The 14,411-nt window shown below is 43.1% G+C and overlaps 1 protein-coding gene across 2 annotated transcripts; it reads right to left on the reverse strand.

Annotated features, from left to right (window-relative positions):
* Positions 1-1,163: 1,163 nt before the first annotated feature.
* Positions 1,164-14,376, reverse strand: POLR3C (RNA polymerase III subunit C). Of its 2 annotated transcripts, XM_047784820.1 has the most exons (15): positions 14,111-14,243; positions 12,948-13,114; positions 12,166-12,421; positions 11,870-12,055; positions 10,271-10,359; positions 8,746-8,850; positions 8,524-8,616; positions 6,891-6,971; positions 6,564-6,615; positions 6,168-6,228; positions 5,567-5,717; positions 4,697-4,798; positions 4,531-4,580; positions 3,414-3,563; positions 1,164-1,403 (listed from the first exon to the last, which is right to left on the reverse strand). In XM_047784820.1, the coding sequence occupies exons 2-15, from the start codon at positions 13,092-13,094 to the stop codon at positions 1,322-1,324; spliced, it is 1,605 nt and encodes a 534-aa protein (XP_047640776.1). In that variant the 5' UTR covers positions 13,095-13,114; positions 14,111-14,243; the 3' UTR covers positions 1,164-1,321. The 2 variants fall into 2 exon arrangements, with proteins under 2 accessions (XP_047640776.1, XP_047640777.1); XM_047784821.1 differs by lacking the exon at positions 8,524-8,616 and having other exon boundaries at positions 14,111-14,376.
* Between the last annotated feature and the right edge of the window lie 35 nt (positions 14,377-14,411).

Below are 14,411 nucleotides of genomic sequence, written 5' to 3' on the forward strand. Positions count from 1 at the left end.
AAGCTGCTGGGACCTATTACATCAACTAGATTAATCATCTATCCATGGTACTGAGAGAGAAGTTAGAATCGCCACTTTTTGGGAACCATGGTGAAGAGGAAGGCAGTTATTTATTGAGTGCTTACCATACGCTGGGGATAGTGCTAAATGTTTTACATACATAATTTCAGATGTGTTAGAAGCCTGGACCTGGCAGATGTGACTTTTATCCATAGAGTCTAGTGACTGCTTGGGCCAATTTGATAGGGATTGAGTAGGCACAGGTGGTTGTAGAAGTTCCAATAGAGGATCATAAAGTGGGAAACCTGGGATGCTGGGAGACCATGTAAGAAGCCATCAGAATAAGGCAGGCTTGCTTAATTAGTGCAGCTACAAGAACTGCCTCAGGTCATTGGGTGGGGGATGGGATGAGCCCTGCATTCAGATTCAGACCAAGGGCAAGAATTTGAAGACCACCCTTCAGCTGATTTGAATACACACCTTACCAGAAACTAAGGAGCAGCTACTACTCTCAGAAGAGGCGGGCCTTTCCAACGCCCACTCCCCTTGGATAAAACTGTGGCCCACTGAATCCTCAGGCAGAGCTTCTTTGCCTAACTGTTTGCATCTTTTACAAGCGTACTATCCTATTAAGTCTATTTCTTGCCTATCACTTTGTCTCTGACTGAATTCCTTCTGCACGGAGGCATAAAGAACCTGAGCCTTGGTCAGCCCAGACACAGGGTGAATAACTCGAATTTAAAACTGTGGATTTAAGTCCCAAGCTGGCTTTAGGTTGGGGTCGAGTCCCGGCACGTGGGTTCAAGTCCCAATCTGTTCTGGCTAGGTCCATTAGTGCTGTCAGTTTCGAATCTACCTGCTGGCCCTGAAATTAATTACCTTTTATCCTGTCAGTGGTCTTTCACATTCCCTACACTGTGTGTGTGTATATAAGATTACAGTTTAACAAGGTAAAGGACAAGTACAGCCTTTTGAAAGCAGCTTAGGAAGAAAGTCTTTCACCATCAGGGATGTTCAAATACATCTTTAGCTAACTTCTTGATGAGAACCAATGCATCTGATAGATGATTAATCAAGTTGATTTTAAGTTCTTTCCCCTGCCAAGATTTGATGAAAGAGGATATAGTTTTGGTTCTAAAACAGGATCAGCAAACTTAAAAAGATGTCAAACTCTTCCTGGTGTATTCTGGGTGGTAGGGATGGAGATGGGGTTACAGTACAAGACTCTGCGACTTATCCGTTGCAAAGAATGCATCTAGGCACCTCCTTTATTTCTCCTTCCAAACTCTTCAGATCTTTTGAGGAAGACTTTTCTTCTGGGTTATTGTCTCTTCATGGTGCTCTCGATGTATGATTCTAGCAGGAAGATGGTTTCATCCACCTGGATCTCACAGGCATCCAACCTGAATGAAAAAGTGAAAACATTTGCCCAGACTGCCCATTCATTAGCATATTTAAGATTAGAGGATGGGCTGGACGTCGCCATGGAGAACTGCTTAGTTACCCTTGAGAGTACTGGGTGGAAAGCAAGAGAACCAATAGACTATTTTCCCATTTACTAAGCATCTCTTTATGTGCCAGGCATTGTGGAAACTTTTAAGGACTCAAAAGATAAAGCCTCTGTCCCAGGAGAAGTTACAGACTAATTTGCAGTGAGGAGAAAGACAGCACATGTAAAAGGCACAGGTGTAAATGAACTGAGTGTGTTTTAAATTGGAAGCTGAGGCCTAAAATGATTAGGAATAGGAGACTTCATCAACCTGATGGAAGCCATCTATTGAAAAACTCATAGCTAACATCATCCTTAATGGTGAAAGACTGGAATGTTTCCCCCTGTGATAAGGAACGAGACAAGGATGTCGGCTTTTCACTTCCATTCAACCTTTTATAGGAAGTTCTAGCCTGGAAATTAGGCGAGGAAAAAAAAAGTCATCAAGAATGAAAAGGAAGAAGTAATAAAACTTTTTCTAATTCACAGATGAAATGATCCTATATACAAAAAAGTCTCAAAGAAGCCACAGAAAAACCTACTAGGGCTAATGAATTTAGGAAAATTGCAAGATATAAAATTAAAACACAGGCGTTCCCATCATGGCTCAGTGGTTAACCAATCCGACTAGGAACCATGATGTTGGGGGTTTGATCCCTGGCCTCACTCAGTGGGTTAAGGATCTGGTGTTGCTGTGAGCTGTGGTGTAGGTTGCAGATGCAACTCAGATCCCGAGTTGCTGTGGCTCTGGTGTAGGCCAGCGGCTACAGCTCCAATTAGACTCCTAGCCTGGGAACCTCCATATGCTGCGGCTAGGGCCCTCAAAAGACAGAAAAAAAACCCCCAATAAAATTAAAACACAAAAATCAGTTCTATTTCTTTTTTTTTTTTTTTTTGTCTTTTTGCCATTTCTTTGGGCCGCTTCCGAGGCATGTGGAGGTTCCCAGGCTAGGGGTTGAATCGGAGCTGTAGCCGCCGGCCTACGCCAGAGCCACAGCAACGTGGGATCCGAGCCGCGTCTGCAACCTACACCACAGCTCACGGCAATGCCGGATCGTTAACCCACTAAGCAAGGGCAGGGACCGAGCCCGCAACCTCATGGTTCCTAGTCGGATTCGTTAACCACTGCGCCACGACGGGAACTCCTTAGTTCTATTTCTATACACTGGCAATGAACAATTCAAAAGTGAAATTAAGAAAACACTAAAACAACATCAAAAAAGAATAAATGCTTAGGAATAAATTTAACAAAAGAAGGGAAAGACTTGAACACTGAAAACAACAAAACATTGTTGGAAGAGATGGAGGAAGACCTAAGTAAATGGAAAGAACTTCCGTGTTCACGGGCTGGAAGATCTGTAATCATTGTTAAGATGACAACACCCTCCAGAGTGATCTACGTATTCCAAGCAATCCCTGTGGCGGTCAGTGGTGAGGAGTGAAAGGAAATGAGGGTGAAGAAACAGGGAGCTATGAGACTCGGAAGTCTTATATGCCAAGGAGTCTGGTCTTTATACTGTAAACAAGGAATCAATAAGGCATTTAAAGTAGAAGACTGACATTATCAATCACTTTAAAGATACTAACTTAAAGTTTATTCTGATAAGTGGTTTGAAGGGGGAGGTGATTGCTAAAGTCTAGGAAAGAGGCCTGCATGGGGAGCAAGGTGAAAGGTCAGATTTCAGATGCACTACTGAAGTAAAAGCAGCAGCCTGAGTGACACAAGAGTGTGTGGTGAGGGAGGAGAAGCCGAGAATGTTTTCCGAGTTTAGAACTTAGGAAAATATAGTGGACCAGATTCTGCTAATCGAGCTGGGGAAGAAGATTTGGTTTGCACACGCTAAGTTGGAGGGGGAGCAGGATATTGAGGTGGATTTGTCTGGAAGTCATTCTGAAACACAGGTGTGAAGTTTATGATGCTTACTTGCTGACATTGCGTTTCAGGGTCTCTAGCTGCTGGCGTTCAGGGGCTGTGATCATCTCCTCTATTTCTTGTAGCTGGTCCTCCTCTGCACCTGTAGCCTGCATTGATGTAATGATGGCTTCTACCCTCTGAGACTTTTCTAGTAGACGCCTGTCAGGGAAACACAACTCTGAGGCATGTCCCCCAGCCTTGGAGGTTCTTTTATTCTGTAGCCCTGGGGTGTAACTCCCCCCTTTACCAGGTTCCTGGTCAAGGTGGATAATGTCACTCTCTAAGGATATTTTCTATAAGCTTAGTTACAGTGTGACTTCACTCCTGAAACCCTTGCTGCCTCTCATTTGTAATTAAAATTTGGTGCCAGTTTGTACACTGCTCATAAATTTAACTTGCAAAATTATTTCACTGGGGATATATGAGAAAACTGTATACTAATGCATGATTTATGCCAATCTGAGCCAGTAATTACTGCAACCAGACTGGTTATTGTCTCTATTGGTTTCCATTTTTATTTTTATATATTTATTTTTCGTCTTCTTGCCTTTTCTAGGGCTGCTCACGTGGCACATGGAGGTTCCCAGACTAGGGGTTGAATCGGAGCTGTAGCCACCGGCCTACACCACAACCACAGCAACTTGGGATTTGAGCCGCGTTTGCGGCCTACACCACAGCTCACGGCAATGCCAGATCCTTAACCCACTGAGCAAGGGCAGGGATCGAACCTGCAACCTCATGGTTCCTAGTCGGATTCGTTAACCACTGTGCCACAACGGGAACTCCTGGTTTCCATTTTTAAAATTAATTAATTTATTTTTAGGGCCGCACTTGTGGCATATGGAAGTTCCCAGGCTAGGGGTCCAACTGGAGCTACAGCTGCCTATGCCAAAGCCCAACAATGCCAGATCTCAGCCATGTCTGTGACCTACACCACAGCTCATGGCAATGCCAGATCTTTAACCCACTGATCGGGGCCAGATCAAACCCACGTCCTCACTGATACTAGTCTGGTTTGTGTTACCACTGAACCACAACGGGATCTCCTTGATTTCCATTTCCATAGGAAATTTCCCCATAAGCTTCTTGGCTTTGAAAAATGCACTCAATTGAAAATGTTACTCACTTGTTTTCTTTGGTTTCAAACTGCCTCCTTTCTATTAAGTTGGCTACACTCTGAGGGGAGAGAAGACAAGAAATGCACATGGTTCTAATTAAGAAGCTCAGCTAAAGAGGCTGGAGTCGGGGGAATGAGGATAAGAGGTCTCTGGGAGGGAATGGGGAGGAGTTACCTTATAGCACTTGTGCAGCAACATTCGGGCAGCTGACAGGATGTTAACAGTATATAAATAGAAGGTCCTCGATGGGGCATGGTCTGGTGTTTTGGGAATCTCCTATTTGTTCAAAGAAAGAAAAATAAGAGAAGTCACGCTTTTCTTTAGAACTGGCAGTAAACACCTGTCCGGTCTGGAGCTACTCAGTCCTCTCTTTCATTATGCTTTCCTCTTCCCCAGTCATAAAGCATCTGTGTTTACAGCATAATCCACCCCTCAGAGGATGGGCTGCGCTTTTTTTTTTTCCCATGCGACTGTCAACATCCTGATAGGGGAAAGAGAAGGCACTTAACATTTACTGAGCAACCCCGATGTGCCACATTATGTGTAGACTGTATTTAATCTTTACAAAAACCGTATTATTTCTATTATCATCATCCATAACATTTTTGTAGTTGGAGAAAAAGATGGTAGGTAATGTGCTCAGTGTGACTGGATAAGAGGCAGAGCTATGATTCCTGACTCCAAAATCTATTTCCTCACAGGGTATATACTACATGGCTCTGCAAATGGTGAAGACCCCATAGATGCTGTTGACAGATTTAATTTATAATAAGTTTAAGGCTTGAAGAAAGGGTAAGTCACAGGGACCTGGAGCTAAAGAAGAAAGGGTAGGGTGATTTAGGGGTGATTTCCTGGCTATGCCTCCTTTTCACCACGCCAGTTAAAGCTCCACGATTATCTTTCAAGTGCTTGCTATGGCTCTGTTAATCTTTTTCTTTTTTTCTGTCTCAGAGATGTATACAGAGTCTGATTGGGGTTCAGGATGTTTGCTTCAGAAGCATCTCTCACCCTAGGTCAGCTCTGCTGGTTGGTGATTATTGTTACCTGAAGTGACATGAAATTTTCTGAGAGCATCTTATAAAGCATATCCTTTGCCTCCTTTGCTGGAATCATTGCAAAGTCTTCTACCTGCTTCTGCTCCAGGTGTTTCTTTTGCAAAACTAGACGGAAGATTCTGGCACAGCGTGATCCAAATCTGGAAAGGAATGAAGCAGCAAATGGCATGCCAACATAGATTAGCTTTAGCACTTAGTCACAGAAGGTGGTTGTTCGGTTTCCATGTGTGGAGCCAGGACCAGAAAGGAACAGCAATCAGAGAATTCTTTCATAACTCCCAAGATTGATGACGGTACCGCTAAGCATAAGAGAGTCACCAGGGCTGACTCACTTGAATACCTCAGTTCCCGCATTTGTAAGGAAAGGCTTTAGGAAGGCTGGTTAACTGACATCACTAGGAATTAGGCGGTAGGGTATTCAGGGTAAAAAAGCAGTAGTAGATGGGATCCGTAGCAGTCCAGTGGAAAAAGGGGGCAACATGTGCCAAAGTGTGCCTCTGCTGGTTTGCTTATATAATGATCAAATTGTTCAAATGGGGCATGGAAAGGAAGTGTCTGATCCCGAACCCCAAACAGGGTGACCTCCTTACCTCTCCTGCACGACAGACTCCAGAGTGGCTGTGGCCAGGGATCCTAAAGCCTTATGTAGGTCTTTATGTAGAGGGTTAAGGTCACTCAGTAGTTTTGGCCAGGTCACTGTGATCTTAATTTTATTCCTAAGTCTTTAAGATTTAAATGCTATTTTGTTTTTCACATTGGTCTCATTTATTTCAAAACCTTAATTCTCTACATTAAGTCAAGGTTTTGCTTAACTAAAATTTGGTTAGTTAAAAGTCGCTTTTACTTCTTTATCATCAATGTTTTAGTTCGATTTTCCAACTTACTTACTATACTAAATATCATCAAATCTTTTATTTTCCAAGTCACCATCCTATTTCATAGTTCAGGCTGCCTGGCTATAAGGAAATAACCACCAGTAAGGATACTAATGACATACATTCCTCCACCACTGTCGCCAGACTTTCCAACAAACTCTAGCTATAAAAAAGAAAGAGAGAGAGAGAGAGGGAGAATGTGTGTTATCTGAGTGGAAAGTCCAGTGATGCTGTTTCCAAAAGAGCAAATCTGGCCAAGAGTCTACAGTAGGAAGCCCTCCTATGAGATGATGGTAGAGAAATTGTCTCAGCTGACTAGATAGAGAAATAAGGCTACAGAAGAATGATAACAGGTATCAGTGGCAGAAATAAATTGTAAATAGAACAGAAAAAAGGAAAACAAAAAGAAAAAGAAAAAAGAAAAATAAATGGACTTACTGGATCATCTGCCAGCAGAGTGAGATACTGATCAAGAACTTGCTTAGAGATGTTATAGCCAACAGGGAGGGATCTGAAGATCTACGGAGCAAAAGAGACAGTGAAAATTGGTTTGAGAACTTACAATTGCTGACATTGCTGAAATAAAGATGTTTTTAGATCTCACAAGTATAAAATATCCAAAAATATAGCAGTGTTGTTGGTAAGAGTAAAAAAAAACCTAGAGCCAATTCAATGACCAATAACAAAGAATTGATTAAAGTACAACATTGGCCATTAAATGGAATAGGACATGGCCATTATAAAGAATCAGGCAGATCTAAAAATACTGACATGGAAAGAAGGTTTACATATACTGTCATAAGAGAGAAGCAAATTTAGGACAGTGTGTAGAGTATAATCCCATTTTTTTTTTCCTTTTGGTTAAAAAATACACACACATTTATGTAAGACTATACATAAAAAAGTCTGAATAAAGATATGTACCAAACTACTGACAAGAGACTGGGATTATGCAAAACTATATCTATCTATCTATCTATGTTTAAACTGGGGTATATTATGTACAAGAAGCACAAATATTAAAGGTTCAGTTTGATGAGTGTTAACAATTGGATATACCTTTGTAATTACCACCTACAAGATATAGAACATGTCAGCCATTCCTGAAAGTTTGGGGAACTACAACCTTAGAAAAATTATACATTTCTATGCTGTTTGAGTATAGGTCATGCAGTTACTTTTTTTTCTTTTTACAGCCATACCTACGGCATATGGAAGTTAGTGGGCTGGGGTTGAATCGGAGCTGTGGTTGCTGGCCAACACCACAGCAACATGGGATCTGAGCTGCATCTGTGTGGGATTGAACCCATATCCTCACAGAGACAACCATGGGTCCTTAACCCGCTGAGTCAAAACGGAAACTCCCAGTCATGCAGTTACTTCTGCCATCAGAAAAAAACTTATATTTAAAGTTTTAAGTTAAAAAAATTTTAAATAAAAGTACAGTAACTATATTTAATAGAGATAAATATTTGTATAATTAGAAAAGTAATAGAATATAAATAAAACATTTGGAGTTTCCACTAAGGTGCAGTGGGTTAAGATCCGGCATTGTCTCTGAGGTGGCATGGGCTTGATCCCTAGCCAGGCACAGCTGGTTAAGGATCTGGCATTGCTGCAGCTGTGGCTTGGATTCTATACCCGGCCTGGGAACTTCCATTTGCCATGGGTGTGGTCAAAAGAAAGAAAACATTTGATACCTTAAATGTTAATGTTTTAATTACAAATTTAATAAGCAAAACATTGTTAAAACAAATTGAAAATATATAAAGTATACTGAAAAAAACATCTAAAAGGGGCCAAATAATGTCTCAGGCACCGAGGCTAAGATTCCAAACAGTGGATTCTTAGAACAATTAAGAACAACTTGCAGTTTGACTAAGATAATGGTTTAGGTTTTAAAGACTGGATTCCCAAGAGACCAAATATTTCAGTACCCACCACATGAAGATAATCCCTGCCCCACCTCCAACAGCAAGAACCCTTTCTTTGAGGCTCGGATCTCAACCTAATCCCAGGCTCTGTGGGTAACAATTACGATATCCAAGTCTGTCAAGAACAGGGAGCTCACCTCATTGGAAGACAAGGGCTGAGTGAAGGGGGCACTAGAGGAAGTGGTGATCTCACTCATCCGGAGCATGGTCCGCACAATCTCGCTGCTGGTCTGGGTTTGAAGAGTGAACTGGAGTTCAGAATGCACTCTGCATGCTGGCTCTGGCTATATGCCAATGGCCACATCTGGCAAATAAGTGAATGTCCCTGACAGCCACTGTCCCACCCACTCCGATATCACCTGGTCCATCCTGTTGGCAACTGCACTGACAATGGCTTGGTCACGGAAGTGCTGGTGGAATCTGTCAAGATTGGCCTGCCAATAAATCCCATCATCTGGGCTGGGCTGAGGAGGAGAAACATTTAGATACAATGAAGAGTTTTCTAGCTAGGAGCTTGGATATAACTATTCATTATTTCTTCTCCTATACAGTAGCAGCTAAATTGGTTGAAGAAAAAACAAAACAAAACAATCATTCAATCATGTGGACTTAGCACCTCAACAATGATAAATTCAGAACCCCCAACTTCATCTTTTTAATTTTTATTTTATTTTATTTTATTTTATTTTTTTGTCTTTTTGTTGTTGTTGTTGTTGTTGTTATTGTTGTTGTTGTTGCTATTTCTTGGGCCGCTCCCGCGGCATATGGAGGTTCCCAGGCTAGGGGTTGAATCGGAGCTGTAGCCACCGACCTACGCCAGACCCACAGCAACGAGGGATCCGAGGGATCCGAGCCGCGTCTGCAACCCACACCACAGTTCACGGCAACGCCGGATCGTTAACCCACTGAGCAAGGGCAGGGACCGAACCCGCAACCTCATGGTTCCTAGTCGGATTCGTTAACCACTGCGCCACGACGGGAACTCCCATCTTTTTAATTTTTAATTTTTTTTGTCTTTTTGCCATTTCTTGGGCCGCTCCTGCGGCATATGGAGGTTCCCAGGCTAGGGGTCTAATTGGGAGCTGTAGCCACCGGCCTACGCCAGAGACACAGCAACGCGGGATCCGAGCCGCGTCTGCAACCTACACCACAGCTCACGGCAACGCCGGATCATTAACCCACTGAGCAAGGGCAGGGATCGAACCCGCAACCTCATGGTTCCTAGTCGGATTCGTTAACCACTGCGCCACGACGGGAACTCCTAATTTTTAATTTTTAATTTTTGCTTTTAGGGCTGCACCTGTGGCAAATGGAAGTTCTCAGGCTAGGGGTCGAATTGGAGCTACAACTGCTGGCCTACACCACAGCTACTCCAGATCTGAGCTTAATCTGTGACCTACACCACAGCTCGGCATCGTGGGATCCTTAACCCACTGAGTAAGGCCAGGGATCCTAGTTGGGTTCGTTAACCACTGAGCCACGAAGGGAACTCCCCCAGCCAGTACTGAATGAACTTCATAATCCCAAGAACCTTTAAACTCTTTTGGGGCTTGTTATCTTGGTACTCTTTCTGAGTTGCCTTAGGGTGAGGACTCCTAATTAACAACCCCATTACTGGGAGTTCCCTTCCTGGAGCAGCGGAAATGAATCCGACTAGGAACCACTACGTTTCAGGTTCGATCCCTGGCCTCGCTCAGTGGGTTAAGGATCTGGTGTTGCCATGAGCTGTGGTATAGATCACAGATGTGGCTCAGATCTGGCATGGCTGCGCTGTGGTGTAGGCTGGCAGCTACAGCTCCGATTCGACCCCTAGCCTGGGAACTCCATGTCAACGGTGCAGCCCTAAAAAGACAAAAAAGAAGAAAAAAAAAAGAACCCCATTACCTCTTTGTTATCTGTGGCGTGTTTTGGTCTCTTGGCCTTGGGTTCCCCGGTAGCATCTTCGTCAGATGATCTCCTCCTTTTACCTTTCCCTGCCAAATAAAACAGGTGAACAGTTAGCCCGTATCTCATGGGATGACAGGAAATGACCGAACGTGACAGCAGGTGTCTCTATTTCATTTTTTTTTTTGTCTTTTTGCTGTTTCTTGGGCCGGTCCTGCGGCATATGGAGGTTCCCAGGCTAGGGGTCGAATCCGAGCTGTAGCCACCTGGCCTACACCAGAGCCACAGCAACGCGGGATCCGAGCTGAGTCTTCGACCTACACCACAGCTCACGGCAATGCCAGATCATTAACCCACTGAGCAAGGGCAGGGACCCTAGTCGGATTCGTTAACCACTGCGCCACGACGCGAACTCCAAGGTGTCTCTATTTCAAAGACATCCGAAGCCACCTCTATGTTAGAGATGTGGAGGAGACTGAGGAACTACAAGAAATTCAAGTTAATGATGAAGTCTGAGACTCAGTATGTTCAAAAAGAAATTCAGTCTTTCTCCCTTAAACTGCTCCTGCTCCAACCAGACACAGATGTTATTCTTGATTTCTCTGGCTTCCTCACCCCTTCTATGTCTAACTTTTCACTGGTTTATCTACATTTACCTTTGCCTTGCCCTTTCTGCAGACAGAAAAATATTTTAAAAATGCAAATTAGATCATGTTACTTCCCTTACACTTCTTTAGTAGTTTTCCTTTCCTTTTAGGATAAGGAACAGGTGTTCTGCATGATCCAGCCCCTGCCTGTCTCTTTAACCTTATCTTATGACTCTCTTTCCTTTGCTCACTGGGCTTTAACTACACTGATCTTCTTTTACTTCTTCAAATATCCTATTTTTTTCCCTTACTAAAAATTATCTTCCCTTTGCCAAAAGTGCTTATTCTCTCTACCCCTTCATACCTTACCTCACTGGGTAGCTCCTACTTCTGCTTCAAATCTTAGTTCAAATGCCACTTTCTCAGAAAAGCATGTGTCCAAAACTCCCAGATAAATCTGGTCCCCCATTATATATTTTCACTTATTTATTTTTTAATTTTAATTTCTTTAATTTTTTGTCTTTATAGGGCCATACCTGCGGTATATGAAGGTTCCCAGGCTAGAGGTCTAATCGGAGCTGTAGCAACTCGGGATCTGGGCTGTGTCTATGACCTACACCACAGCTCATGGCAATGCCAGATCCTTAATCCACTGAGCAAGGCCAGGGATTGAATCTGCAACCTCATGGTTCCTAGCTAGATTTGTTTCCACTGTACCACGATGGGACTCCCATTATATATTTTCATAACGCCCCATACTTTTCCTTCATAATACCTATCACAGTTTGTTAGTCATTCATCTGTGAGGCTATTTAATTAATGGAAGCCTCCTCTACAAGACTTATATCCCATGAGGGCAGGGACCATAATGGGTTTTTTTGCATGACTTTATGCCACAGTAACTGGCATAGAGTAAATCCTCGGTAACTGCTTACTGATTCATTCATTCATTCAACAATCACTGAGGAAGAATATACCATTAGTTACAGTTCTAGGGGTCAAAATTCCTTACCTATCAAGCTCAGTTTAGGAACCAGGTACATGTCCTTTTCATTGATGACAAGATTAGGGGCAGGTGGCAATGGCCCAGGGTCTGAATTCTCAGTGGCAGGCACCAAGGGGCAACGCTGCACGAAGTGTGTGTCTGCTAGTCGCACAAATGTGTTTGATACCTCAGCATAGTCCATGGTCTTGCCATCTGTACAACAGGAGGAAAGAGGCAGGTGAGATGGCCTTAGACAGCTAAGGGGCCACTCCTGCAGCCAGCCAATCTATGCTTTTGCTAACAGCTGTGGGTACAGTACTGACCCTCCATAGTCTCTGTGAGCCGATCTGCTACTTTCTTCACAACAGCTGACATTGTCATTTTGCCGTTCAACAGCAGCTCCTCAACAATCAGCTCTCCAGTGTCACTGTACAGCGTTTTGGCAGTATAGATGTACCGGGGATACCTAAGCATCCGCAACACCCGGCTGCACTGGGCTTCATACTCCACCACACCACGTTTGTGCACTTGATATATCACCAGGTTATGCTGGATGAGGACACAAAGGGCTTTTTTAACCTAGAGAGGACATAAAAGAAAGAGAAAAAAAAAATCGGAAGATGCAGTTCATTATTGCTGGCAATTTCTGTCCAACAATTTACTAAACTTCAGGAGATGGCTGGAACCTCCGTGCATCTTCTCTCTCTCCATTGGAATAGCTGTTAAGAATCGCATCGTTCATCTTAAGAAGAAATCAGGAGGATTTCTAGCTCATATTTCCTCTGATCTTTCTTACAAAGTACAACTTACTTGCTCTCTGTTACTGCCATTCCTTAAAGGTAGTGCTGAAATTAATAGACTCATCATGCATGAATGAAGTATGGCAAATGAAAAGCACAGGTTTGCCTAAGAAGCCACAGTGAGCCAGATCGCTTTGAGAAGCAGAACCTTAGGCACTATGTCTCATCCTCTCTCCCTCCCAATGACACTGCTCTGATCTCAGTGTAGCTCTCTTTTCTATTTTGTGGGGTGGGGAGTAATAATATTCAAGGGTAGGTAAAGGAAACTAATGAAATAAAAGCAAATTAATGTGATCCAAACATACCTGATCCAGCGATGTTCTTGTGTCATGGGCAATAACTCTTAGTGGCTGGCTGCCAGTTCTGATTAGGTGGACTCCAATTTTTTCTACAATCTCTCCAAAATGCTCTTGCAGCAATAAAGAACACAGTTTAATTTCTGCTTGAGTCATTGTACTGAGGAGTCTCAGACCTGAGAAAAGAAAAGAAAAAATAGCACGATGGGAAGTTTTTCTTTTATGTTGGAGTAGAGCTGCTAAGTGTAAATTCATGTACTTTTTGGAGGGCAACTTGACAGTAGATACGTCAAAAGCCTTAAAATCTTGCATATCTTTGACCTAATACTTTTGCTTTGGCTATTTTGTTTCAAGCGAATAATAATGATGTCACTTTAGAATACTGACATTCCAGAAACAATATAATATCTAACAATACGGGATTATTTCAATAAATTATGGTAGACTCATACAATGGCATACTACGTCTATGTTTACAATGAAGTGTAACATGTATTAGTATACAAAATTGTTCATTAAGTGAAAGAAGCAGGTTACAAAGCAAAATGTAGAAGAAACTTAAATTATTGTGAAAAAAAAAAAAAAACCCAACCCTACATATAGGCATAAGAAAAAAAAGACTGCAAGACAATATATCAAACTTATCCTTATGGGATGTACGAGTCCAATTTTCTTTAAATATCGTGTGTAGATATTTTATTTGGAGGAATTAAGGACACTATTCACAGCCTACTGGGAGTGAACAGGAAGTGTCATTCCCAATCCGTAAGAAATGACAACTTTGCAAAATAAATTAGGAGCGTCTCAACAAAGTGTTTCAAACAACAGATGAAGCATGTTGTTGGCAGGGCAGTATTCTGAAATTTCTACTCCTTGACAAAATAGACACAAAGAGAAACAAACATAGTTGACTATAAAATCACTTGTCATAAGTGCTACCACACACTGGTCTGTTCATTTATTTCTCCCAATCCCTCAGAAGCCAAGACTGTGTCTTTCAGTCTCAGTATTCCCATTCACAGGTCTTTGGGGAAGCATCCCCAGACCATCTGCCATCCTTGATAAGGATTTCCAAGGAACCTGGCTCTTGATTCTACACTTCCTTCCCCCAGGTTCCGGTTCCGGACTGGGTCTAGAGAAACGGCCTCATTCAGACCGCATTTTCCACTAACCTCTGGGTCAATGCAATCTAAAGCCGCCGCCGACCTCGTGCGGCTCCAGCCAGCGGCTCGAGCAGAAGGCACCCCAAGGCTCTTTTGCGCAGGAGCCCGGCCAACGAGGAGGGTCAGCAAAGAGGAAAAACGTGTGCCGCTCTACCCCAGCGTTTCGGTGGTTTCCGGGGACGCTCTTGCTTCCTTCTCGCTGGGAGGTTGGAGGACCGGCAAGGGGTGTTAGAGGAGCCGGCGGGAGGGCAGCGCCGGACGGACTCTCCTTCCTGTAGCTCTTTGGTGCCGGGAGGCGGGACGTGGGGTC

Source organism: Phacochoerus africanus, chromosome 6 (genome assembly GCF_016906955.1).
Source record: "Phacochoerus africanus isolate WHEZ1 chromosome 6, ROS_Pafr_v1, whole genome shotgun sequence".
NCBI classification, from domain to species: Eukaryota; Metazoa; Chordata; class Mammalia; order Artiodactyla; family Suidae; genus Phacochoerus; species Phacochoerus africanus.